The sequence below is a fragment of the Gigantopelta aegis genome, chromosome 9 (genome assembly GCF_016097555.1).
Source record: "Gigantopelta aegis isolate Gae_Host chromosome 9, Gae_host_genome, whole genome shotgun sequence".
NCBI lineage: Eukaryota > Metazoa > Mollusca > Gastropoda > Neomphalida > Peltospiridae > Gigantopelta > Gigantopelta aegis.
The window spans coordinates 62224389-62249195 of NC_054707.1; the positions used below are offsets into that span (position 1 = coordinate 62224389).

The 24807-nt window shown below is 42.1% G+C and overlaps 1 protein-coding gene across 1 annotated transcript; it reads left to right on the top strand.

Annotated features, from left to right (window-relative positions):
- Nucleotides 1-534: 534 nt before the first annotated feature.
- On the top strand, nt 535-9199 carry LOC121381830. The gene is made up of 3 exons (XM_041511192.1): nt 535-766; nt 1575-1690; nt 8243-9199. The coding sequence occupies exons 1-3, from the start codon at nt 721-723 to the stop codon at nt 8522-8524; spliced, it is 444 nt and encodes a 147-aa protein (XP_041367126.1). The 5' UTR covers nt 535-720; the 3' UTR covers nt 8525-9199.
- The last annotated feature ends 15608 nt before the right edge of the window (nt 9200-24807 follow it).

A 24807-nucleotide genomic window follows, 5' to 3' on the forward strand; every position in this document is an offset into this window, starting at 1 on the left:
CAAAGGCGGACCCAGGATATATTTTAGGGAGGGGACCAAGGGCAAAAGGGCACATGCACCAATTCCATAAAAAGGGCACTTCAATGTAAGTTGGAAACAAATTGTTAAAAAGGGGCGCTTTAATTATTTTTCGTGGGGCCAGATCCCCCGAGCCCCCTTTCTTGGATTTTTTCATGGATACATTGGCCATAACCGACAGGATGGGTGGAAGCTCAAGTATCCCCCAGCCCTGCCCGATCTGTTCATAAACATTTAATATTAAAAGGCTATGCCTATGTGATTGTGTCGTGTTTCAGTCAGATTCTTAATATACATTATTTAATGAAGGTAGGCCTACACGCATACCGCTAATCATAACTTATAACAACACGTTAGATTATAGACAGATATTCACGATAGAAATACTATTGAGCTCAGCGCATTCAGTTTTACGAGTGTGTCTAGCAACTACGGGTTAAGTTACGAATCCCAAGACCTTGCGATTCAGTTGGCTGGTTACGAAGTATAAAATTAATATAGGTTGCTCTATTTTAAGCACAGAATATCCTCCATGTATATTTTGCTTTGACGAGCGACATTATTTTATGGCAGATGTTTTTAGTTTTTTGCGATTTGGTATACATGTGTGTTAATGTTTGGTACTGGATAAGACAAAGAAGGTGACGATTTTCATTGTTTGGTTAATGGGACAACCTATAGGTGCTGCAGAAACTGTGAAGAATGTATTTTGACTTGCCACAGATTGCTATAGTAATCTTAACAACAGGTTAGTTCGGAGATACATATATAGGCCTATATCTCGTTTACCTTTGTGATGTTTTGTTTACATTGTCGGCACGCTGTTTATAATAGGCCATCGGGTTTTATACTGTTAGGTGCTAGTTACTTTACAACTATCTTCATTCATTTTCATTTTAGGTTTGTTTGTTAGGTATAGGTTTTAATAAAGGAAAATTGATAAACAATATTATTTACCATCAAATACAAAATAATCTGTATTGGGGTTGGCCAACAGATGTTAATGCCATTCCCAAAATGAGAGAGAGAGAGAGAGAGAGAGAGAGAGAGAGAGAGAGAGAGAGAGAGAGAGAGAGAGAGAGAGAGAGAGAGAGAGAGAGAGAGAGAGAGAGAGAGAGAGAGAGACTGGTGCGTTATTAAGATTTTTTTTTTTTTTTTTGTCTTTTTATTTTATTATTTATGTCGTTGTTTTGCTGTTGTTGTTTTAAAGGAATATTGTCACAGACCACCGACCTATTAACAAAGTATTATCTGAACAAAAATTATTTGATTTGTCCCTAAATGTACTTTATTCAACCATCTTCATAACCATCATACTTCATTTATTAATGATATTTTGTAAAAATAATTGAATTATTGCAATGGTACATAATTCAAAAACTAAAATTTCCGAGAGGGTTGACATGGATTTAACTCATTCATGGTTCATTTATGGTGATGCGATAGCTAAATTTGGTTTCCAACAATTAATGTAATTTTTATTTATTATCCATTTTTAGAGAAATAAGGTCCTAAAATCTGTGACAGTATGCCTTTAAATGCGTGTTTAACTTCAGTGCAATGCGCCGCGCCGTTAGAGTGTTGGAAATGCATCGCAGATAACTGTCAAGATGACCCACAAAACAACTACAAAGCGTACAAGGTGACGTGTATGGAGAGAAGTGTATGCATGGTAAGCTACTGTTGTGGGGACCTGGGTGTGGTGGATGGAATGTTCGTTTATGTATCCTTCCTTCCTTCCACTCTTCCATCCATTCATTCATCAACCGACCCATGCATCTATACATACCCACCCACCGGTCCGTCCGTCCATCCATCCATACATCCACCCTATTTTTCTATGCATGCATGTATCCATCCATTCATCCATCTATGCATCGGGGCGGGACGTAGCCCAGTGGTAAAGTGTTCGCTTGATGCGCGATCGGTCTAGGATCGATCCACGTCGGTGGACCTATTGGGTTATTTCTCGTTCCAGTCCACAACTGGTGTAACAAAGGCTGTGGTATGTGCTATCCTGTCTATGGGAAGCGCAAATAAAAGATCCCTTGCTGCCAATCGGAAAGAGTAGCCCATGTAGTGGCGACAGCGGGTTTCCTCTCAAAATCTGTGTGGTCCTTAACCATATGTCTGACGCCATATAACCGTAAATAAAATGTGTTGAGTGCGTCGTTAAATAAAACATTTCTTTCTTTTTGTTTGTTTATTTCTACATGTCATTATAACCTGCGTTCCACGACTGGTAGATGAAAGGCTTGGTCATACAATGGTATATGGGGAAAATACAAAGTAAAGATGTGTTACAGAAGGATTGTATACATGTACACCGGCCTCGGTGGCGTCGTGGCAGGCCATCGGTCTACAGGCTGGTAGGTACTGGGTTCGGATCCCAGTCGAGGCATGGAATTTTTAATCCAGATACCGACTCCAAACCCTGAGTGAGTGCTCCGCAAGGCTCAATGGGTAGGTGTAAACCATTTGCACCGACCAGTGATCCATAACTGGTTCAACAAAGGCCATGGTTTGTGCTATCCTGCCTGTGGGAAGCGCAAATAAAAGATCCCTTGCTGCCTGTCGTAAAAGAGTAGCCTATGTGGCGACAGCGGGTTTCCTCTAAAAAAATCTGTGTGGTCCTTAACCATATGTCTGACGCCATATAACCGTAAATAAAATGTGTTGAGTGCGTCGTTAAATAAAACACTTCTTTCTTTGTATACATGTACATGTAAAGTGTATATTAAAAACCTCTTAGAAAATAGTGAATCATTTGGTGATCGCGGACGTTTTCTTTTCGTCTAATATCCCAGCTATTAAATTAAATTAAATATTATTCGCTAAGGTTTTTAATGAAATTAATTAAGTGTAATTTTTTTTTTTCAAAGTATAACTATATTTTAAAAGAAAAATAACTGGTCATTGTGCAACTCTGATATGGCACCTTTAATTCAAAAAAAAAAAAAAAAAAAAAAAAAGGATTACCGGTAGTCAGATTCAGGCTATGGTATTTGTAACATGTCAATACTGAACTTGATCAAACATCATTTATGTCAGCAAATAATAACCCTGGTGAACTGATACCCCGACAGTCAGTGCATGCAATAGTACAGTCCAATCCATGTTTCCGGCATGTACATCTCTTGGATTCATAGGTTGTCTTGCAATTACATCTGATCATTTTCAGCAATTCTTCAGGTGCAGCTGGAAGTTTCGTTTTTAGGGAAGAGTTTATTGTCCAATGTATACCACCCCCATTCGTTTGGGTTCAATCCGTCACCAGCTCCAATCCAGCGATGACACTGTAGAAAAGCTCGCATACTGTGGATGTTGCAGCAGCAGATGTCGGTGGCAAAGTGTGCACCTGAACACAAGCTGTTCCTACTACAACCTTAGATGCAAATCTGTGATATCGTAGAATATCTAAACTTTCAATTGAGATGCCACCATACAAAATAAGCAACATTTCCTCTCCAGCCTTAACAATGCGGCTTACATCACAAGTAGTCAAGAAAATACTGGCATGTTTCTTGAAATTATTTGAAGATCTCAACTTTTTCAGCGCAGCTCCTTTTCCGATGCCAAAGAGACGTGACGTTGTATCACATCCAGTCATTGCATGCAAAGCTGGAAGTAATCTGCAAATTTCTTCTCCCAGTACAATCTTTGTTTTTGTAATGTCCCAAACTCTAATTTTTCTTGCCACTGCTTGTTTTGATTCTGATTTGAAGTAAATTCTGTTTGAATGTATATTTGCATGATAACACAGAAGTACCAGAAGATCTGTGTCTTCTCCAATGAGAACAACATCACAGGTTTTGTCCAACTCAAGTGCAGTCTGTACAATTAAAACATCTGCGTCCTCTTTAGCATGTATAGTTGTGCACCCATTTTCACAGAGTTTGGTACTCAGTAAGTTGAGGAAAGACCGTTTATTCTCTGTATTGGATAGAAATACTTCTTTTTTGGTTTTACATGGCATGTTTTCATTAAAGGTAACCTTTGGAGAGGTAACCCCTCTTGTCCGTCTCATATGTGTGATGTCTTTTGTTGAAGGCTTATCTGGATAACCATCAAATACTACTAGTCAGTTTTGGATACTTCTTTGTTACATAATTAACATATGTCATGCATGTGGTTGAGAATAAGTCCAGGGTATCCACTGCAAAAGGGAACCACAATCCAGCACATAATGGACACTATCATTCGTTTTCTCAACACCACAGTCCCTAAGGCCCCAGATTGCATCTGCCAAAGAAGACTTGTGTGCTTCCCTAAGAAGGCCGCCTGAATCAAAACGAGAAGATGGAAAACAACAGAGTTCATATTTAAAGATGTTTGATGGATCTTCAAAAAGTGTATTTGCAGTTGTTGTGAGGCGTTGAAAAAGAAGCTGGGGGTCAACTTGTATTGGTTCTCCATCTATTTTGATACTGGTTTTTGTACTGAGTGTGATTACTTGCTGAGATCTTTTAAAAGTATAGTTTAGAATGTTCTGACCTGACATGGACTTGATGATATTTGTGCCAACTTCCTTAGCTCTATCTGCTGTTGTACCTGTATCAATATTTCGAAGAGAAGGGTCATCAAGAAATGGATTCCCGTCAATTATGAAGAAAAGGATAGATGTAGTGTCCTTCTTGTTTCTTTCTTTCCTTGCATGAGATGCTTCTTTATGTTGGTCACTAGTATGAAAACCCACACCAGTTAAATCTTGCACGGCATTGTTAATATCTGCACACGCAGGCATTGACAAAAGCCACTCGGCTCTTTGGGCTTCACCCAACCCACCACCTCTCGTCAAGCCTCCTGATGACTTCACACTTCTCATTAAAACTTGCTCAATCACCAGGTCAGTAGAGAGTCCTGCCCAGTATCGATCACTGCGTCGGAATACATGGTGACCAGCTTTGAACTGACGGAATACCTCTGGATGTGTGTCCTTAAGATTTTGCATCGATGTAATGTAAACATAAGCTGATTTGGCATATAAACTGTGTCCTGCAGCAGCAAAATATGGCAACATATCCCGAACTGATTGTAGATGGAGTTCCCAATTACCTGTCCTTTCAGCTTTTATGAATGTTCTGAGAATTTGTATCATTTCACAATACTGGATCCAGAGAACTGCTGTCCGACGATTTTCCAATGATTTGATGTGTGTCGCAAGGGCATGCTGAATTCTGTGCAAGATGGTATTTTCATATACAAAGTTAACTGAAACATCACCTGCTAAGAGTTGATCATAAAGATCTGTTGCTTGAATAAGAACATTGTTCGCTGTATCTGCCCTGGAAGAGTCTAGGGCAAGTGATTCAGATTCATGTTCACTGTTGTCGTCGGTGCAATTTGCTAGGAAGTCTTATTCCAAATAGCTTCGAAATAAGTAAAGCATGGATTGCAGTATCAACCAAGAAATGTCCTCTAATTCCTCGGGCTACAGCTTTCCCACTCATCATGTGAGACACTGCATTTGAAGCATAAACACTTTCCAAACTTCTTGTACACCTGACCCACCCATAATATGGCCAATGCTTCCAAGGAAACTCATCTTGATATGGAAGCCTCCTAAACGCAAGACAACAGATTTCAAATCACTATTTTGTGGCTCATTGTTGATAATTGATACTGCTTTCCAATAAAGAGGTTGATCGAAGGTCACTATCGGTGTTGTGTTATAATGTTGAGCGTGTGCACAAATGAACTTCAAAGTTGAAAAGATACATGACAAGTCACTTGCATTCATGTCTATCATAGGCAAAAATGTTAGTTGATTTTCTAGTGAAGTCTCCATTTTGCACTAACTGCATCAATCCTGACCATCCTGGCATAGGTGCTTTTAAAGGCCATACTATTTGAGACAGTATATCAAGCTTGCTTGTTCTGTCCACTATCTTCAAATCCTCAATGATATCATATTTAAGAGTTGACATGGCATTGGAAGGTGGTCTATAATGGAATAGAGGAATCTTGCCAATTGATTTGAGTTCATCTGTTGATGCTGTAATCCTTGGTACAGTAACACTGTGTTTAATGCCAGGTGTCACTCCTATAATAATTCCCATCCCGTGGAAAGTGTTATTACCATCCAGTGTTCTAAGATTGTGATCAGCATTGTCAGCGACATATTGCATGAAACTGCCAGGAACAAAACCAGGAATGTCAGTGCCCTGGGCAACTGCTGCACTGGATTCAAATTTATGCACCTCTGAATAAGAAGAACAGAAACCAAGGCTGTGCAGAGTGTCAATGACAAACTTTGATGCTAAATGATGATGTAGCTGGACACCAAGTCCTATCTGTAGAGGAGGAATAAGCACCCGTGGTCTTGCTGCCTGCATAATAGCTTGACCAATTGACGAAATCTTTAGTTCTGAGTCCTTTTCACTAAACACTGTTTTCAGAACTTGCAAACTTTTTGGAACATAATCTAAATTCTCATCTGCAGATGATATATCTGAACAAGATGGATAAGTTTCTTTGGTTGCAGCAATTATTCGAATGTCACTTTTGAGTAACTTTGCTGCTGTTGTTATGATTGCCATTTTCTCTGATTCTGAATTTTGTACTTTTGGACGTTGATAAAATTAAATGAAAACATAACGTAGTTTTATAATCCACATTTTGAATTAACATCATAACATTTTAGATTATAGTTTATATAAATTATAGTAATACATAAAAATGTAAGTACTTATGTCAATATAATTGAAACAATGCAACATTTATAATTAAATGGAAAAAGCCCACAAGTTAATAAAAAAATATGAACTAAAATATAGAACTCAACTGCAAATATGGTTTCTGTGGATTTCCCATGACTGCATAAACATTGGTGCTGCAAAAATAAATGTTGCTGATATGGCATTTCCCCTAAAATTGAAATAAGTGAACACAAAAAAGAGAATAAATAAACAATGAAACAAAATAATAACTGAAACACAATTATAAAAGGGATTATTCAAAGAAAACGTAATTTAAGAAATAATTATCAACAGCAATAATAAAAAAAAATGAATTATAATATAAAAATAAAATAAAGAAAAAAAATTCATAATACTCTGCTTAGATTATGTAGTAAATGTCACCTAAAGTCCTGTGTAATTCGTTAAGAATAAAATATCCCCAAGAATTATACTTACCCGATCATCAGTAGTTCGAATACGCAAATGTTCCTAAAGCTTATACGAATGGCATTACTGGTCTTCCATATTTATTTATTTTTTAAGAGCGAGAAGTAAGAAATATCATTTATTTGAATTTTTTTTCCAAAGTAAAATGCTATTATATGTTACAGACATTATCTATATAAGTTTTTAGCGTCGTTTCTGTCATAATTTTTCTCATTCAAACAATAGGGGCACTGTATTTTAAGTTCTAAAAAAATGTAAACATGCATGCATGAATGAAAAAAACAAACAAACGCCATATAAACTGCATATGTTGAATGAAATAATTTTTATAAAACATTCATTTCAACGTGTGATAAAACATCTATTAAAGGTTATTACCTTTTGTTATTTCGGTCACTCAGCAGCAAAGAATAACCACTGCCACTGTAAATAATACACTGTCCGATAAATATTACAACGGAGTTACGTCCCTTAACATGTACGGAAACCTGCTAGGTCATAAAATCTGTCAACTTTAATCGCAAAATAAACTATTTTCCCCAACCTATATTTTTCTATACTTTTAGTATGTTGTATATACTATTCGCTAGGGTACTTTAACGTAAAAATTATTTCTGTTGCAATTTGTTTGAGGTCAAATCATAAAATGACTGGACTATAGGGGGCAGGATGGTTTTTGCCCGAATTAAACGAAAATACCCGAATCTGGATAACATTTTATTCATATTAGCATTACTACTAAACGACTATATATGGTTGCAAATGAATCACTGCGAATTTATACATGGATTACCACTAATTTTGTGGATAGAATCATTGAAGTAAATGGTAAAAAGGTTTCAGGTTAGCACTTTTTGCCCGAATATCTGTGATAATTTCTGCCCAAATTTGAGATTTTGCTCCAACACTAGGGGGGGGGGGGGTGTTGTTGTCGTCCCTCCTCTGCCCCGTCTCGTACACGTATGCCAGTTGTTGAGCACTGGTTGGAATGAGAAATAGCCTAATAGGCCGATTATGATGATGGGATAATGATAACGAGTAATGAAGTACATGTATATCGAAACAATGTTCAAATCGAGTAATGTATTTTATTGCAGAAAGTTGAATACTCGATGAACACGAACAACTCGGCGGGGATTCTGCACTCCGTGATTCGCACGTGCTCGGCGGGTCCATGCGTGCCGGTGTCGGACGAGGCGTATAAAGCGTGCAGCTCACAAAAAAAATACTTCATCGATGGCTGCATCAGAAGGACCTGCTGCGATGACAAGAACCTGTGTAACACTGTCCCATGTACATTCGTGTCACACCCGCTCGTCATAACTGCAGGCGTCATAATGGTGTCCGTGGTTACCCAAGTCATAAACATCAGTAGCTAATTACACCGGGGGTCAAGTTCAGCCAGCAGTTTGTCGCTGACGCTTGTTAAATTAGTTTTTACGCTACACGTTAAAACAAATAGAGACTGCAAAAACCAATCAAAATAGTTTGCAAACGTTTACCGAAAATGGTTGGCTGAAGTTCAGCCTGTACACATAGGCGTACGGTCTCCTATTTTTGTAGGGTGGGGTGGGGGTAGAATTACGTAAATACATGTTAAAAAGTGTTCAGGCCAGCTAATTTTCCCACGAATTTTTCTATTGTTTTTGCCCGAATTTGAGGTTTTCTCCAGGACTAGTACGCTTTTGCCTATACATGCATATACATCCAGTGACAGCGAGCAATACGAACGTTCGCGGAAAAGTAGACTGGTTCAACATGTGGTTATTCTATTTATCGCCAAACACTAACCCCCTCCCCACAAACTAAACCATATACTGTGTAACTGAACCCAGCTCTAAATTGTTTTGCTCGATATATACATGTAGTTACTTGTGACCGACCGGATTTAGTGAACACCCACAGGTGGAGCTACCTGAACTTTATCGTTCGCATAACATAAGTTTATTTTGTTTAACGACACCACTAGAGCACATTGATCTATTAATTACTGGCTATTGGAAGTCAAACCCATATTTGAATTTGCGATTTACTGATACCCCCCCCCCCCCCCCCCCCCCGTGAACTTTCAAATTTCACTTCTGACCCCAATCGTCCTTCAATATCTTTGGTGGTCATAAAACCTACTGTAATACTGAACTACCGGTTGTAATGTTTGCCCAATTAATTCACTATTATCATATAACCATTCCCCACAGATAATATACCTTACAATTGTGACAATTGTAACTTATTAGAGTTCCCCTACTTTTTTTGAAAAGTATACAATCAATTAATATGGACCTTGTCGCTCAGTATAACCATTTACGTTTAACCAATTTCTGAAGACATTAAAAAGTAAACATTTGTTTATTTAACGACGCCACTAGAGCACATTGATTTTTTTATCTTATCACCGGCTCTGAAGACATTAAGTAGCAAATGGAATTTATATTACTAGGCCTTTAAATATGATTTTGACATTTTTGATATGGAGGAACCTTTTTTTAATATTGTTTTATGGAGTTATTACTCCTTTGTAATGGGTAAAATAGAGAATAAATAGAAGGGGAGGGCAGAAAGGGGAGGGCAGAAAGGGAAGGGGTGGGTTATGGGGAAGGTTAAGGAGGGAGGGGTGGGGAGGGAAAGTTGGGGGATGGTAGAATATTATTGGGTAGGAAGGGAAGGGATTTTTGTTTTGTAAGGTATTTATATGTATATAGTTATTTTAATGTGTAGTTTGTTGGTGGTGGATGTATGATGTGTGTCTGGCTCGGTGGTGGTTAGTGTCATCTGTCATCTTCCAGTTTATATCGTAGTTTTTAATGTGTTTATATTTTTTTCACAAAGAAATTATTGTTGTAAATGTTTTATTGATTAATTATTGTCTTTTTTATATTTTTAAATACAATTTGAGGTTTGGGCTATAATATGCCTTTTTACGGTTTTTTTTCTTGTTTTTAATATATACTCTTCAAAAAAAGAAACGCAAAAGGGTACAAATGGGTTATAACTCCGATTTTATGTTTCCTACCGGTTCATGCTTTGTGAATATAAGGTCATTGCATGTCCCAAACACATTCCCACGGTTACATTCGATAAAACGCAGCTACTGTACAATAAAGTTCCAAAATGTGAATATTCGCAAAAACGCAGCCACGTGCAAACCATGTCACCACTGCACGTGCGTTGTCTGCACGTGCAACATGAACACCGACAGTATAAAAGTGCAGGGTGTTCGCTTGCCTGGCCTCTGTATCTGGCCGACAGTTGACAATCCAGGACATGCCACGTCTCAGTGAACCGCAGAGAAACAATGCCATCGGCCGACTAGACGCAGGCGAATCCAGAACGGCCGTTGCCAGGGCATTCCATGTGTCCCCAAGCACCATCTCCAGACTGTGGGACCGTTACCAGCAACATGGATCAACACGTGACCTCCCTAGATCCGGTCGACCACGGGTCACTACCCCCGGGCAGGACCGCTACATCCGGGTACGCCACCTTCGGGAACGATTGACTACTGCCACCTCCACAGCCGCAGCAATACCAGGTTTGCGCAGGATATCCGACCAGACCGTACGGAACCGCCTACGTGAGGTAGGAATTCGTGCCAGACATCCAGTTCGAGGTGTCATCTTAACACCACAACACCGTCGACTCCGACTGCAGTGGTGCCAGATTCATCGACAATGGCCTCAACTGCGATGGAGACAGGTGTGGTTCAGTGACGAGTCCCGATTTCTGCTCCGACGTCATGATGGAAGATGTCGCGTGTATAGGCGTCGTGGTGAACGTTATGCAGCAAACTGCGTGCAGGAAGTGGACAGATTCGGCGGGGGTAGTGTCATGGTGTGGGCAGCCATCTCACACACTGGCAGAACTGACCTGGTCCACGTGCAGGGCAACCTGAATGCACAGGGCTACATTGACCAGATCCTCCGGCCACACATCGTTCCAGTTATGGCCAACGCCAACGCAGTGTTCCAACATGACAATGCCAGGCCTCACACAGCACGTCTCACAACGGCTTTCCTACAGAACAACAACATTAATGTCCTTCCTTGGCCATCGATATCACCGGATTTGAACCCAATTGAGCATCTATGGGACGAGTTGGACCGACGCCTCCGACAGCGACAACCACAGCCCCAGACCCGGCCCGAGCTGGCAGCAGCCTTGCAGGCCGAGTGGGCCACCATCCCCCGGGACGTCATCCGTACTCTGGTTGCTTCAATGGGCAGGCGGTGCCAGGCAGTTGTCAACACACGCGGAGGCCACACCCGGTATTGACTCCAGATGACCTTGACCTTGGTGGTGTGTCCTATCACTTACTCACAATGGACTAGAGTGAATTGTGAACAATCCTGCAACATTTGGTAATTATCGGACTCACCATTCAGTAATTAAATCAATTCTCGAAATGTTACGACAATGTGGTTTTGCGTTTCTTCTTTTGAAGAGTATATTTTAATAACAATTTGTGTATGGGGGTGGATGTTTGTAATTTGATAAATGTCCTCAATCGTTTTTATTTAGTCCACTCGTGGCTGAGGCGGGGCGGGGCGTGGCGGGTTCGGGGCGTCTCGTCCCCCTTTTGGTGTCGTTGTCCTCCTTTGGGAGGTTGTGTCGGCTGGTGGGCTGGTTGGGACGGGTTCTGCACTTTGGTCCTGGCTGAAAGGCTGACTTCCGGATTTGGACTAAATTTTTTCTATTAATCATTTTGGGCACCTGGAATTGCCCTCAAAAATCTTCCTTTTTTTTTTCATTAAGAGCATATAAATTATGTAATTTTTTATTGTTTTATTAACATTTTTGGAATTGCCCAGTCAAAAATAAGCGTGACACTAAATTAACTAAAACTATTTTCTATATAAATACTGTAGGTTATTTGAACGAAGCATCAAATTTCCCCCTACCCCCTTTTTCTATATAGTTTAAAATTGACCATTAATAAGTAATTTTTCTGTCCCACATTCGACCACTGGCCATGCCAGAGATTGGGTGTGGGAGAGAGGTGCCTGAAACTTAATTGGATAGAGTCACGTTAATAGAGTTTACAAGTACGACTATATTACTAGGTCATCAACGAGGTTACTTCACTGGTCACAACGAGTTTACTCAGTCAAGTTATAAGAGCGTCAATAACCTTTCTGCCATAAAAACCGGCCTCGTTCCCCGGAATCGACCACTAGCGATGTCAGAGACTGAATCCGGGATAGGGATATGGACACGTTAATAGAGTTCCCAGTTCCCAACCCATCGGACATAAGGCTGGTAGGTACAGGGTTGGCAGCCCGGTACAGACGCCCACCCAAAGGGAGCGAGTTTCAACGACTCAATGGGTAGGTGTAAGACCACTACACCTTCTGTTCTCTCACTAACAAACTCAACTGTCATTAACCAACAGCCCAGGTGTGTGCCCAGGACAGCGTGCTTGAAGCTTAATTGGATAAAAACACAAATTAGGTTGAATGAATGAAATGAATGAATCTGCTATGAAGATTAATATCGACACCGTTTGGGGCAGCGAGTGCCCCTGGAAAGTACGTTTAAATAGAGATTAGAATACCAGCTTGTTTGTTGTACCGATCTTACAGTACAAGAATCCGGACAGTCGTTTCGTAATATTAGTACGACACAAGCTCGTAATAAAAAAATCCATGTATTACCGTAACACTTGTCATGTTACCTTCTTGCCTACAAACACAACCAAACAATATATAGGACGAATCCTAGAACTACATGGCATAAGCACTTCCATATAAACACACACCCCCACCCCCATTTTTTCCTTTCTATGTTTTTGTATGTGATAATTTGTAGTTCTTCTTGATTGTACAGAAATACAACACCCCCGGCCCCCCCCCCCCCCCCCCCCCCCCCCCAAAGCAAAACAAAAAACCCTCACAAATGTTGTGGTTGTAATAATTAACGTTTAGTGTGGTTTTGTGGGATTTTTCCTTTCATTAACAGAAATACGATATTTACCCATTACACTTAGGGAAGTTTCAGAATTGTTCATATGGTATGTATGGATGCCAGTGCTTGCCTACGTGCTTGGTTTTTTACTCTTTTAAAAAAAATAATATACTCAATACCACAAAATGAAATTTTATTTGAAAAGTTTGCATGGTTATAGGCGAACGATGCGGCAGTGCTACCCGACAATAAACTACAGTACCTCTCGCCGCCTCCATATTATACTGATGTGCTGAATTGAGCAATAACATATAGAAAGATCGCTAATACAGACTGCAACCTAAACCCTTATCCAGTATCCGGACATTAAGCATGTTACTAATCGAGGATATTTCATGTTTTTGGTTTTGTCAATGATTTATATCTGATCGAGAGAAGTTTGCAATTATATCTTAAAGAGTCGCGCTTGTGCGACGAGTGTGATACGATTGCAAACTTTACGAGATTAAATATAAAAATGACCATATGATCCACTTTTGGCAATTTTTTTTTTTTAAATGCCAGCTATTACAGTGACGATAACATTTTAGATGGCAATTTACCTTTATATTTAGGGGTTTAAATGCCCAGCACTTCCGACAGTCCGATAACACGGTTTTACTCGGGATAGAGTTTGAAAACAGAATTTTGAAAATAGCAATTACGGTGAAAAAAAAGAAAAGTTAATAGAATTAAAAATAAATAAATAAAAAGTTACAAGCCAAAAATAAAAAGAATTGACTGCTCGGTCGAATATTTATATAATTTGGAGCATTTTAGGAGGACAGTCCAAAAATAAATAAGAGAAATAAGAGGATCGGACTATTTAATAATATTTGTAAAAAAAAGTAATTTCAACATAAAATTTTGAACGAAGGTCTAAAAGTTTAAAGTCCGATCTATATGTCCACGTGAGTGGCCTCGTTAAGGCCGTTTTGTTCTGGAGGAGGTTGGCGCCTACAGAGATGAGATGAACTGCTTGCCGTTGAAGTGTGACACAAGTTTCCTCCACCTGTGACCTAGCAGGGCTTTGCTTGCTCGACGTAATGGACGCCAGTGATGATTTTGAGTACTCTGTGGACGGTGTTGTCCATATCCCTGAAAAGGATTCCTTGTCTGTACAGACCCTCCCGGCGCGTCGTCACCACTAGGCAGAGCGTCCCATTTCATAAGTCCGTATAGTGGATGGTCACCTCACTGCCGTCGGGGAAGCGCTTGATACCTCCCTCTTGGATACCTCCCGGCAGTGAGCCCACGTGTGGTGTATCACCAACCAAGTACTTAAAGAGTACTGGCTCTTGATCTTGCTGACAGCGAGACGCCATGCCGCAAAGTCCCTGCCTCGGCCAGAGGTGGAAGACTGTGCCTTGGCTGGCTGGTCACTCGGGGGAGTGACGGCCTTCCGTTTCGCAACACCAACTTCCTTATTCGTCTCAACGGAGTTCCCCGTGGGTGGGGGTCTCGACGGAGTCGAACGTGAAGGTGCAGGAACGGGAGACGCCGGCCGTGGAGTCTCGCACATGGCAATGTTCAGCTCCTCTCCTGGCGTCGATTCGCTATCTCTCTAAATTAGAAAATTTGTTTCTAATTTTCATTATTATTCATACTGACCAAGTGCTAGCACAACAAATATGCTATTCAACCTGAGTCATACCTACACACTGCAGAATTCTCTCCCTTGCCGGATATGCGCAATGCTATCCTTGCACGGGCTACCTGTAACTTCATTCTCGGTTCAAAGTCCACCCAAACCACCGAGGGAAAGCCTCATAGGGGTGGCTGGGAGGTATAGTTTGTTGTGCTAGCACTAGGTAAGTATGAATAATAATGAAAATTAGAAACAAATTTTCTAATAGTCTTATTCAACGTACTGTGCTAGCACAACAAATATGCTATAACGGACGTGCAATGACACCGTTAGAGCACGTGAATTTAACATTAATGGGAGGAGGTAAGAAAATAGAGGACTTAACCCGTACCCAGAAAGCTCCTTTGAAGTAATGACATGGCGATAGGACGAACCACGACATACGGTAACAAGGAGTCCAAAAAACCCAAAACTTTTGGGAATAAAAAGGGGCTTCCCAAAAGAAAAACTCATCCCCATGAAAGGGAGGAAAAACATCTCCCCAGGGAGAGGAAACGGTAGACAACACTACAAAAAAACCCATCCCTCAGAAAAGGGTGGAGTGTTAAACATGTCCGAAGCGTGAATCAATGGCAGTCGGACGGAAAAGAGGTCGACCCCTTTCCGTTGCTCTGCGCACAGACACGACAAGTTGAGCCGCAATGACTGTCTGGATCCTACGCGTACCGTCAGGACCAACCGCCATATCCTGGAAATAGAAACGGTCAAAAGTGTGCCGTCCTTTCCAAACCCCTGCATTCATGACCTTTATAATATCTAAAGTCATGAAAATTCAGGGAAGCAGAAATGGCTCGGATTTCATGTGGTTTAAGAGAGAAATTCCGTAACACATGATCACCCGCCATCTCATATGCTAACTTGATGGTAGCTGCTATCCATCGAAACAAAGCATTTTTGTGACATCACCCGGCCTAATTGTATAAGGAATAAACAATATCTTTTTACCCTGCCGCTGGTTTTTCGTATGCTCCAAATAATACTTCAATGCTCTCACCGGGCAAAGAAGTCTATCCGACAGTGTACGAGATAAACTGTGAATGACAGTAGGTGGAAACTCTTCCCCCGGAGACTGGTTTTTAGCAACAAAGATAGGGTCGGTACGTAAAGTGACAGACCCGTCCGAATTGTAATCAACCAAGTCATGCAAAAAAAGCATGCATCTCACTGATCCGACCACAAGCCGCCAGCGAAACCAGAAACAGAGTCTTCCACGTCAAGGCACGATGACTAGCAAACCTCAACGGCTCATAAGGCGCACCCTTAAGAGCATGTGACACAAGAAAGATATTCCATTTCGGAATAATGGAAGGTCGTTCAACCGTGAATTGCAATGATTTAAGTAAATCATGCAACACCAAGTTCGTAAAAAATTCACGACATTCACACTGTTTAAGAGTAGTGAAAATCGCAGCTCTGTGACTTTTCACTGTCGTGACTTTAAGTTTCCTTTCTTGGACCAACGCCAGAAAGTACTCCGCTAAATCGTTGACAGTAGGCGATAAGGAATCGAAATCCCGTGAGTTCGCCCAACGAACCCACATACGCCAGTGACACTGATAAACCGACTCGGTAGATCTGCGCTTTGCTGAAGAGACGAGATGCGCAATTCTTGTCGAAAAACCTCTGCGTCGCAAGGAAGCCCTGATAACCTCCACGCGTAAAACCGGAAGACCTCCAGCTTTGGATGCCACACCGTCTGACTCAGTCGCTGGCTGAGTAGATCGGACAACACTGGTAACCGGAACGGGACTGCCACTAACAGTGACAGGAGCTGTGGAAACCAGGGCTGCGACACCCACAGAGGAGCTATCAACGTCACGTGACAAGGATCCTGGACCACTTTGGTCAACACCTTGCCGAGTAAGACAGGAGGAGGGAAGGCATAAAAATCAAGTCCCGTCCAATCCATACTCTATGCATCATACTCCAACGCCAATGTGTCCGGTACCGGGGACACGAACACCGGCAATTGGTTGTTCAACCATGTGGCAAACATGTCCACCTGTGGACTGGCCCACACCCGAAGAACCGCTGCGACCACCCCTTTGTTCAACATCCACTCCGTCTGAACAGGGGTATGTCGACTGAGGGCATCGGCTAACACATTCACTGATGAAGGAATGTTTCGCCCACAAAGTCGTCCCTAGTTGGTCGCAGAATTCCAAAATCGCAAGAGCTTTGCGACCCAAAGTCTCTGATTTGGTTCCACCCCAACGATTGAGATATGCCACTACCGACGTATTGTCGAATCTCAACAGAATTCGACGGTGTCGAAGAACACACTGGAAATGAAGACAGGCACGATGCACTGTCTCCATCTCCAAACAGTTGATATGAAGTTTCCTCTCAGAGAGATTCCATACCCCTGAAATGTGTTGATCCAACAGATGCGCCCCGTACCCATGCAGCGACGCATCCGTGAAACGGATCAGATCCGGAGCAGAGGGGGGGGGGGGGGGGGGGGTGTGTGTGCAACGGAACCGATGGGGCCATGCACTTGTCCGACAGGCACTCCTGTATCGGATGAGTGAACCATGGGCCCAGAGGCACTATCATGTCCCAATTGTGACCGTCCCACCATGGGGACAAATGCCACTGGAGTGGGCGTTTGAATCGTCTGAACCGCACGATCAATGAGGCCAGAGATTCGAGGTGGTCCAACACCACGTGGAGAGATCGTACCGTAGTACTTTGCTCCCCCATCAAACGTTGCGCCAACGTTTGAAAATTGTGGATACGCGCATCGGTGGGACGAACTGACGCTACCACAAGATCGAAGACCACTCCGAGATATGTGAAAATCTGAGCCGGCGTTAACTCCGATTTCACCCAATTGGGAATAAAACCCAATTGGAGGATTGTTACAAAACCAACCCGACATTGGTCTGACACTCCTGTTGCGACGAAGCTGGGATCAACCAATCGTCCAGATAGGTATGCATTCGAACCCCTAACGAATGAACATGACCTACCACCGCTTTTACCACACGTGTAAAAGCATGGGGACTCGTAGCCAAACCGAACGGGAGCACACGAAACTCGTACACTTTCCCGTCGAACAGGAAGTGCAGAAACTTCCAAAACGCCTTGTGCACCAGAACATGGAGGTATGCGTCTTTCATATCGATCGACGCAGCCCACTCCCCAATTTGAAGCAGTTTCCGGACCAAATGAACCGTTTCCATTTTCATGGAAGGAACGTCGACGTAGACGTTCAGTGGCTTCAAATTTAGGATTGGTCTCCATTCCCTATTTTTCTTCTGGGCGAAGAAAAGATGAGAATAAAATCCCAGAGTGTCCAGACTGACTCTCTGGATGGCCCCTTTGTCGAGAAACTCGGCAATCATACTCTCCACTAAAACGCGCTGATCCGCGGATGGTAACGGCGGCATTCTCGGAGTGGAAGTAAGAGGGGGGCTCGAAGAAAAGGGTATTTTGTAACCGTGTCAAACGACCGACAGAACCCAGGGGTCAAGACCCGGCAGCTTGCACCAATTTCGAAGGAAATGGCGGAGCCTGCCCCCCACGGGTATGGTTGCTAACGGTACCTCCGAAAGCAACTGCCGATCGTTCACGTACCCTCACCCCAACAACTTACCACCCATAGGCGCAACGCCTTTGGTGGACTGAGAACGGAACGCAGTACGACGTTTGCGTCCCCGCTTAGCGGAAGATGGGTTGTTACCTGGTTGCCTCCTAGTGTCAGGAACCCTAGGGATCTGAGCCGACTGTAAAAAAGCAGCCTTTTTCACAGGTGGCTTGAACCCCGAAAACGTGGACCGACGTTTACCAGAGGTTGAGGGTTGAGTGTTCGGGACTGGTTGCGACAAATCCTTGTCTAGGACAATATTAAAATCGGGACCGAAAAGTAAATTTTCCCGTACCGAACATGCACGAAAAAACGTCTTCGCAATGTTTGACGCACTCAAACCCGCCAGGTAATGGTCACGCCGTAACAAAAGACTGTTTGCAAACAATCGGCCAGACAACTGAGCGATATGCTTAGAGGCTTTTGACGCAGCCTCCAAACAGCCTTTCACCATCGCGGGAAGGCTCTCGACAGCCTTATTCAAGCCAAATAGGAATGTACCTAAATGGTTATTAACCTGGAACATCAAATTAGCCAGCCGTTCGAACGATTCCAGATCCGCGACTGGCAATGACACATGCGGCGATGGGGAACAAGCGGCTCGGACACTAGCGTGAATTACCGCGGATGTTCGAGAAAATCCGCCCCCAACGTCTCATAGGAGTCAGCACGAAAAATGCGCGCTCCTGTTAAGATTTTCCCCGTAGGCAGTGCCGTTGGGTACTCATCAACACCCACCCCCAGGATACGATCACTGCCAGTGATCAACACATCAATGTCACAATGTGAACTGTGTGCCTCCTGTGCAAGTGGTAAACCCGACTGCTCACGAGGAGTGACCAAATTCAAAGAACGGTTCCCGAAGGAGACACCCTTGAATGTAGGCTGGGCCTCAACCTGAGGTATAGTGTCCCCGCATACCTGTCGGACCTGGTCCCTGACAAAAGCCAGAACCGCCGGATAATCGCACTCCTCCTCTACCTCCGAACCGAAGTGAGAGAGATCAGGGTCAGCGACAGAATCCGGTCCAACTGACGCTTCCTCTGCAGCCAGGTCACTGTCCAGTTGATCCCGAAGATCTACATGGACTCCTCCCCCTAATCGAGACGCCCCTGTGGCAGCGTCTCCCGAGACGGAAACAACAGGAACCGAACGACAATCCCTAACTGCATCGTCAAACTGCTGTCGAGACGCAGTTTCTGCTGGTTTGGGCGGAAATCGGGGGGGAGGGGGGGGGGAGGGGGGAGGAATGGGAGCTAACGAAGACGGCTCACTTACCACGGTCACAATAGGAGCCCGGGGGTGCGCTCCCGAAGTATCGGTAACTGTACTCGTAACACGGACCGACGAAGACCTTTCCAGACACTTTTCGAAGTGTCTACAGACTTATGGGACCTACCCACTAAGTCCGACTTGCCGACTACTGTCGAAGGAGATGACAAGATTTTGCTGGTACCCGAAACCTGAGTCTGCGAACCGAACCGAACCCACTGGTCAGGAGACCACGTGGCGCAGATCTCACACTGACGTTCTTGAGAACAAGACCGACAGTCCGGACACAACACGTGTGTGTCTTTACGTCATAAAGGAAATTGACAACCATCTCGCGCACAAACTTTCCGTGCGCTAGCTGTCAACGAACTCGCGTCGGACATGGTAAATTCAACACAGAATTCCCAACTACCAACCGTATGTCAAATTCAACCGAAAAACAAACACAAAATTACAATAAAGAAAACTTTTTGCCAAAGCTTAAACAGGTGTTAACAGGTGGACTGCAGAATCAGACAAGGGAGAGAATTCTGTAGTGTAGGTATGACTCAGGTTGAATAGCATATTTGTTGTGCTAGCACAGTAAGTTGAATAAGACTAATGTGTTATCGTCACCAACACTTATTTCAGCGATATTTTATATTTCACTACATGTTATATACTCAACCAAAAAAGTATTGCAGTTCCCACTAAATCATCTTCAAACTTTATATTATTTGTCTAAAACCAGTCAAATTAAGTTAGTTAAGTAAAATGGATTATTTGAAAAGCCTGGAAGTAAATTTACGTTTATGAACAGATGTTTATTGACGGATACTTCATTGTTAAACAGGAGGGTACAAAAATGTGATTTTGTCACTAATGTCAATATCTTGTGTGCCGACCATTTTGGCGAATAACGGCTGTACAACGACGTCTCATGCTGGATGTAAGCCTACGAACTTCTACTGCAGCAATTTGGTTCCATTCTTGACGTAACGCCAGTTCAAGGTCACGAAGTGTTCAGTTGTGGGTGATGTTCTCGTAATCGTCGACCCAAGATGTCCCACATGTGTTCAATGGGGGAAAGGTCGGGGGATCTGGCTGGCCAGTCTAAGACTTGAGTGTGATTTCTCTGCAAAAGTTCGTTAGTTATGCGGGCGGAATGAGGGCGGGCATTGTCTTGCTGAAATGTGAACGTAGGGTTGCGTTGCATAAATGGCAAGACAACAGGTAATGATTTCGTCACAATATCGTTGTGCAGTTAATGCTCCATTAACAGTAACCAGGTCAGTTTTGCCGTTGGAATGAATTCCCGCCCAGACCATGATGCTGCCTCTGCCGTATCTGTCAAGCTCGATGATGTTTGCAGCGTCGTAACGTTCGCCTCGCCGACGCCATGCTCTTAGTCTACCATCCGCAAACTCTAGACTGAATCGGGATAAATCTGTGAACAAGACTTCGTTCCACTGTCTAAGACGCCACTGCTGATGAATCCTGGCCCACCTCAAGCGTTCTGCGACATGACGTCGTGTTAATGGAACCCCTACTACAGGGCAACGAGCTCTTAAACCAGCGTCATGGAGTCCATTACGAACGGTTTGAGGGTGAACCATTGTGCCAGTAGCCAGTCGTAAGTCGGCCGCCAACTTAGGAATACCTTGGAATCTACGGCGACGTGATGACGTCACTAAATACCGGTCCTCTCTCTGCGTTGTCGCACGTGGCCGACCGGAGCGACGTCTGTCTTTTACTGCTCCAGTTTGTTGCAAACGATACCGTAGACGCAGTATTGTCGTCGGGTGGACATTAAAGTGACGATCACCAGCAGCAAGTCTCCCAATAGCCTCATGGCGTTGGTTTTCGGACATTGATGGACGGAGTCCTATGTCAATTTTCACATAATTTTCTTTCGTTTCACATTAGATACAGGTCTGCCAGTTGAAAATCAAGGCTTATGCTTAATCATTGCACGTGATTTTCATGTTATGTGCGCACACGACATTTTCAGACTGTGCACGAGCAAAGACAGGAAGTGGAAAACTTTCCAGAAAAAACAGATTGACAATCAAACAGTATGCTGGATTAAACACGGTGATTACTTGCATTTCTTTCAAAATTGCAAAATGTATACATTATGATCAAAAATGCAATACTGCAATACCTTTTTGGTTGAGTATATAATAAACAGTGTTAACTACTTGTTTATACACGCAGATGCATTGTAGTATTGTAGGTGTGTGTATGCACGTACGTATTACAGAATGACACGACTAGGTCTGCTCAGCAAGAACACACATTTCAACATGTTTTAACATTCAACAATTACACTCGTACGATTTTTTTGTTTAATGACACCACTAGAGCACACTGATTTATTAATCACTGGCTATTGAATGTCAAAACATATGGTAATTTTTCCATTAGTAGCAAAGGATATTTTATATGCACCATCCCACACACGATAGCACATACCACGGCCTTTGGTATACCAGTCGTGGTGCACTAGCTTGAACGAGAAATAGCCCAATGGGCCCACCGACGGGGATCGATCATCGACCGACCGCGCATCAGGAGTGTCGTACAATTTTCAGCACTACCCATTACCTGTCATATCACACCAAATGACGAGTATTATTATGGCTGCAAAATGAACAAAACTGAAACACCAAACTGTCTACACAAAGTGAAAGACTTTCCGTTATCAGTCCCAGGCATACAATAGGATTTCACAACTTCCAGTCTCTTTCTTTTAATCTTATTTTTCGTGCTTGTATCCAATTAAGGTTTAAGCACGCTGTCCTGGACACATGCCCGCTTTCTAGGATGTCTGTCCAGGACAGTGGGTTAGTTACTAGTTGTTAGTGAGAAGATGGTGTAATGGTGTTTACACCTACCCGATGAGTCGTTACAATTAGCTCTGGATGGGTGTCGGTACTAGGCTGCGAACCCTGTATCTACCAGCCTCATGGTCAATGGTTTAAAGGGACATTCCTGAGTTTGCTGCATTGTAAGATGTTTCCGACTAAAACTATTTCTACGATTAAACTTACACATTAAATATATGTTCTTGTTTAGAATATCAGTGTCTGTATATTCAATGTGTTTCTGGTCGTCTTAATATTTGTAAGAAGCCCAAACTCGATTTTGTCTTCAAATAATTTCGTACGTACGAAAAAATCTTTTTTAAGGAAATAAAATGAAATTTAACCTAGTACAAATATTAGAACGATCAGAAACACGTTTAATATACAGCCACTAATATTTTATACACAAAAATATATTTGATACGTAATTAAAATCGTTAAAAAGTATCTGTTGGTCGATAACGTCTTAAAAACTGCAACAAACTCAGGAATGTCCCTTTAACCACGACACCGCCGAGGCCGGTTTTCCCCGTCTCTTCGTCTCTTTAACTACCGCTACATAGTAAGCGTCAATGACAATTTTACAGCAGTCATTCTGACCTTTCCACAAAGGTCGTCCAGGGTTTCCACACCACGTGATCACAATGGTATGTCCATCGGTCAGTTGGCACGTGCGTGTACTGCTGCTGCTGTACTCCCAAACCTGCAATAGTAAATACAGTTTACCATTTTACGCCGCTTGTATCAATACACCAAATATAACAAAATACAAACATGTATGATACTTGTATATAACCACCTTATACAACCAACGTTTCCCACATACTAAATCTTACCACATCGTATATAGCAAAATACAATACACATTACTAATTTTAATAAAATGAAACAATCATTGGTTTCCTCCCTTCGATTTACCACAAAATACTTAGCTACACATATTATACTTACAAATATCATTCTTATAACTATCATTTGCAATTTATATTAAACATATTTAACATCACATACGAATACTATACTTTAATACCAGCCAGCTTACAAAAAGAAAAGAAAAAAGAAAGCCTTTTGAGCCCAGCCAAACGATATACCCAATTGACTTGAATCACAGTCTTTCTCCACTTGTATTACTAAAATGCACAGACTGCACGGTCTGTGCACGCACTGTGTAATAAAATTCAGTCGTCCGTGCCAGGAAACGTGTAATCTGCGTAACGAAAGAAACGCGCTTGTCTAATAATACACTACCTAACAAAATCAATGAACATATATAAATGTATCCACACACATTTGTGTGTGTGTGTGTGTGTGTGTGTGTGTGTGTGTGTGTGTGTGTGTGTGTGTGTAATGTTATGTAATGTCTTAGGGGAATGATTGTGACTTGCTAGCTCAAAGCACCAAAATTTGTACGTATGTACGTAATATGGATAATTTAATATAATGTAGTTTACAATAGCGATGACTTAGCCTTATTGGACTTTTTGGCGCAGCAGATGTGTGTGTGTGTGTGTGTGTGTGTGTGTGTGTGTTTTTTTTTTTTTAATTTAGTCTTTCAAAGTCATTTGCTCAAGTCACGTTCTGTTCCTATATTATACATTTCATTTTAGGATTTAGACATCTTCATAAATCAAGGCTAATATTCGTTCCTCGTATTCGTATGAATACGAGGAACGAATATTAGCCTTGATTTATGAAGATGGGATTTAGAATGGTAAGAATTAAAAATGAAGAAATAAAAAATATATATATATAATTATAAAATGGAGATACAATTAGATTTAAATTATAAAACAAAATGTTTTTTTTTTTTTATTACAGTATTATATAAAGAAACAAATTTTTAAAAAATATGTAGAATTCCACCACCAAAGAATAACACTCAAATCACTTTACAAATTAGACTTTTCGAATGTTTGTTATTTAAGGTCATAATTTTAAGGATCATTTCTATAGTATGCATCGCCAAGACGTCAAGTAACACTGACGAACGATAGAGGACCGGCGTCGTGGCAGGCCATCGGTCTACAAGCTGGTAGGTACTGGGTGCGGATCTCAGTCGAGGCATGGGATTTTTAATCCAGATACTGACTCCAAACCCTGAGGGAGTGCTCCGCAAGGCTCAATGGGTAGGTGTAAACCACTTGCACCGATCAGTGATCCATAACTGGTTCAACAAAGGCCATGGTTTGTGCTATCCTGTCTGTGGGAAGCGCAAATAAAAGATCCCTTGCTGCTAATCGGAAGAGTAGCCCATGTAGTGGCGACAGCGGGTTTCCTCTCAAAATCTGTGTGGTCCTTAAGCATATGTCTGACGCCATATAACCGTAAATAAAATGTGTTGAGTGCGTCGTTAAATAAAACATTTCT

What these genes read in the sequence shown, in the direction of transcription:
- LOC121381830 (XM_041511192.1), top strand. Translation starts at nt 721, where the DNA reads ATGTATTTTGACTTGCCACAGATTGCTATAGTAATCTTAACAACAG. An exon ending in TATAGTAATCTTAACAACAG is followed by an intron (nt 767 to 1,574) that starts GTTAGTTCGGAG and finishes GTTTAACTTCAG; the next exon opens with TGCAATGCGCCGCGCCGTTA. An exon ending in TGGAGAGAAGTGTATGCATG is followed by an intron (nt 1,691 to 8,242) that starts GTAAGCTACTGT and finishes ATTTTATTGCAG; the next exon opens with AAAGTTGAATACTCGATGAA.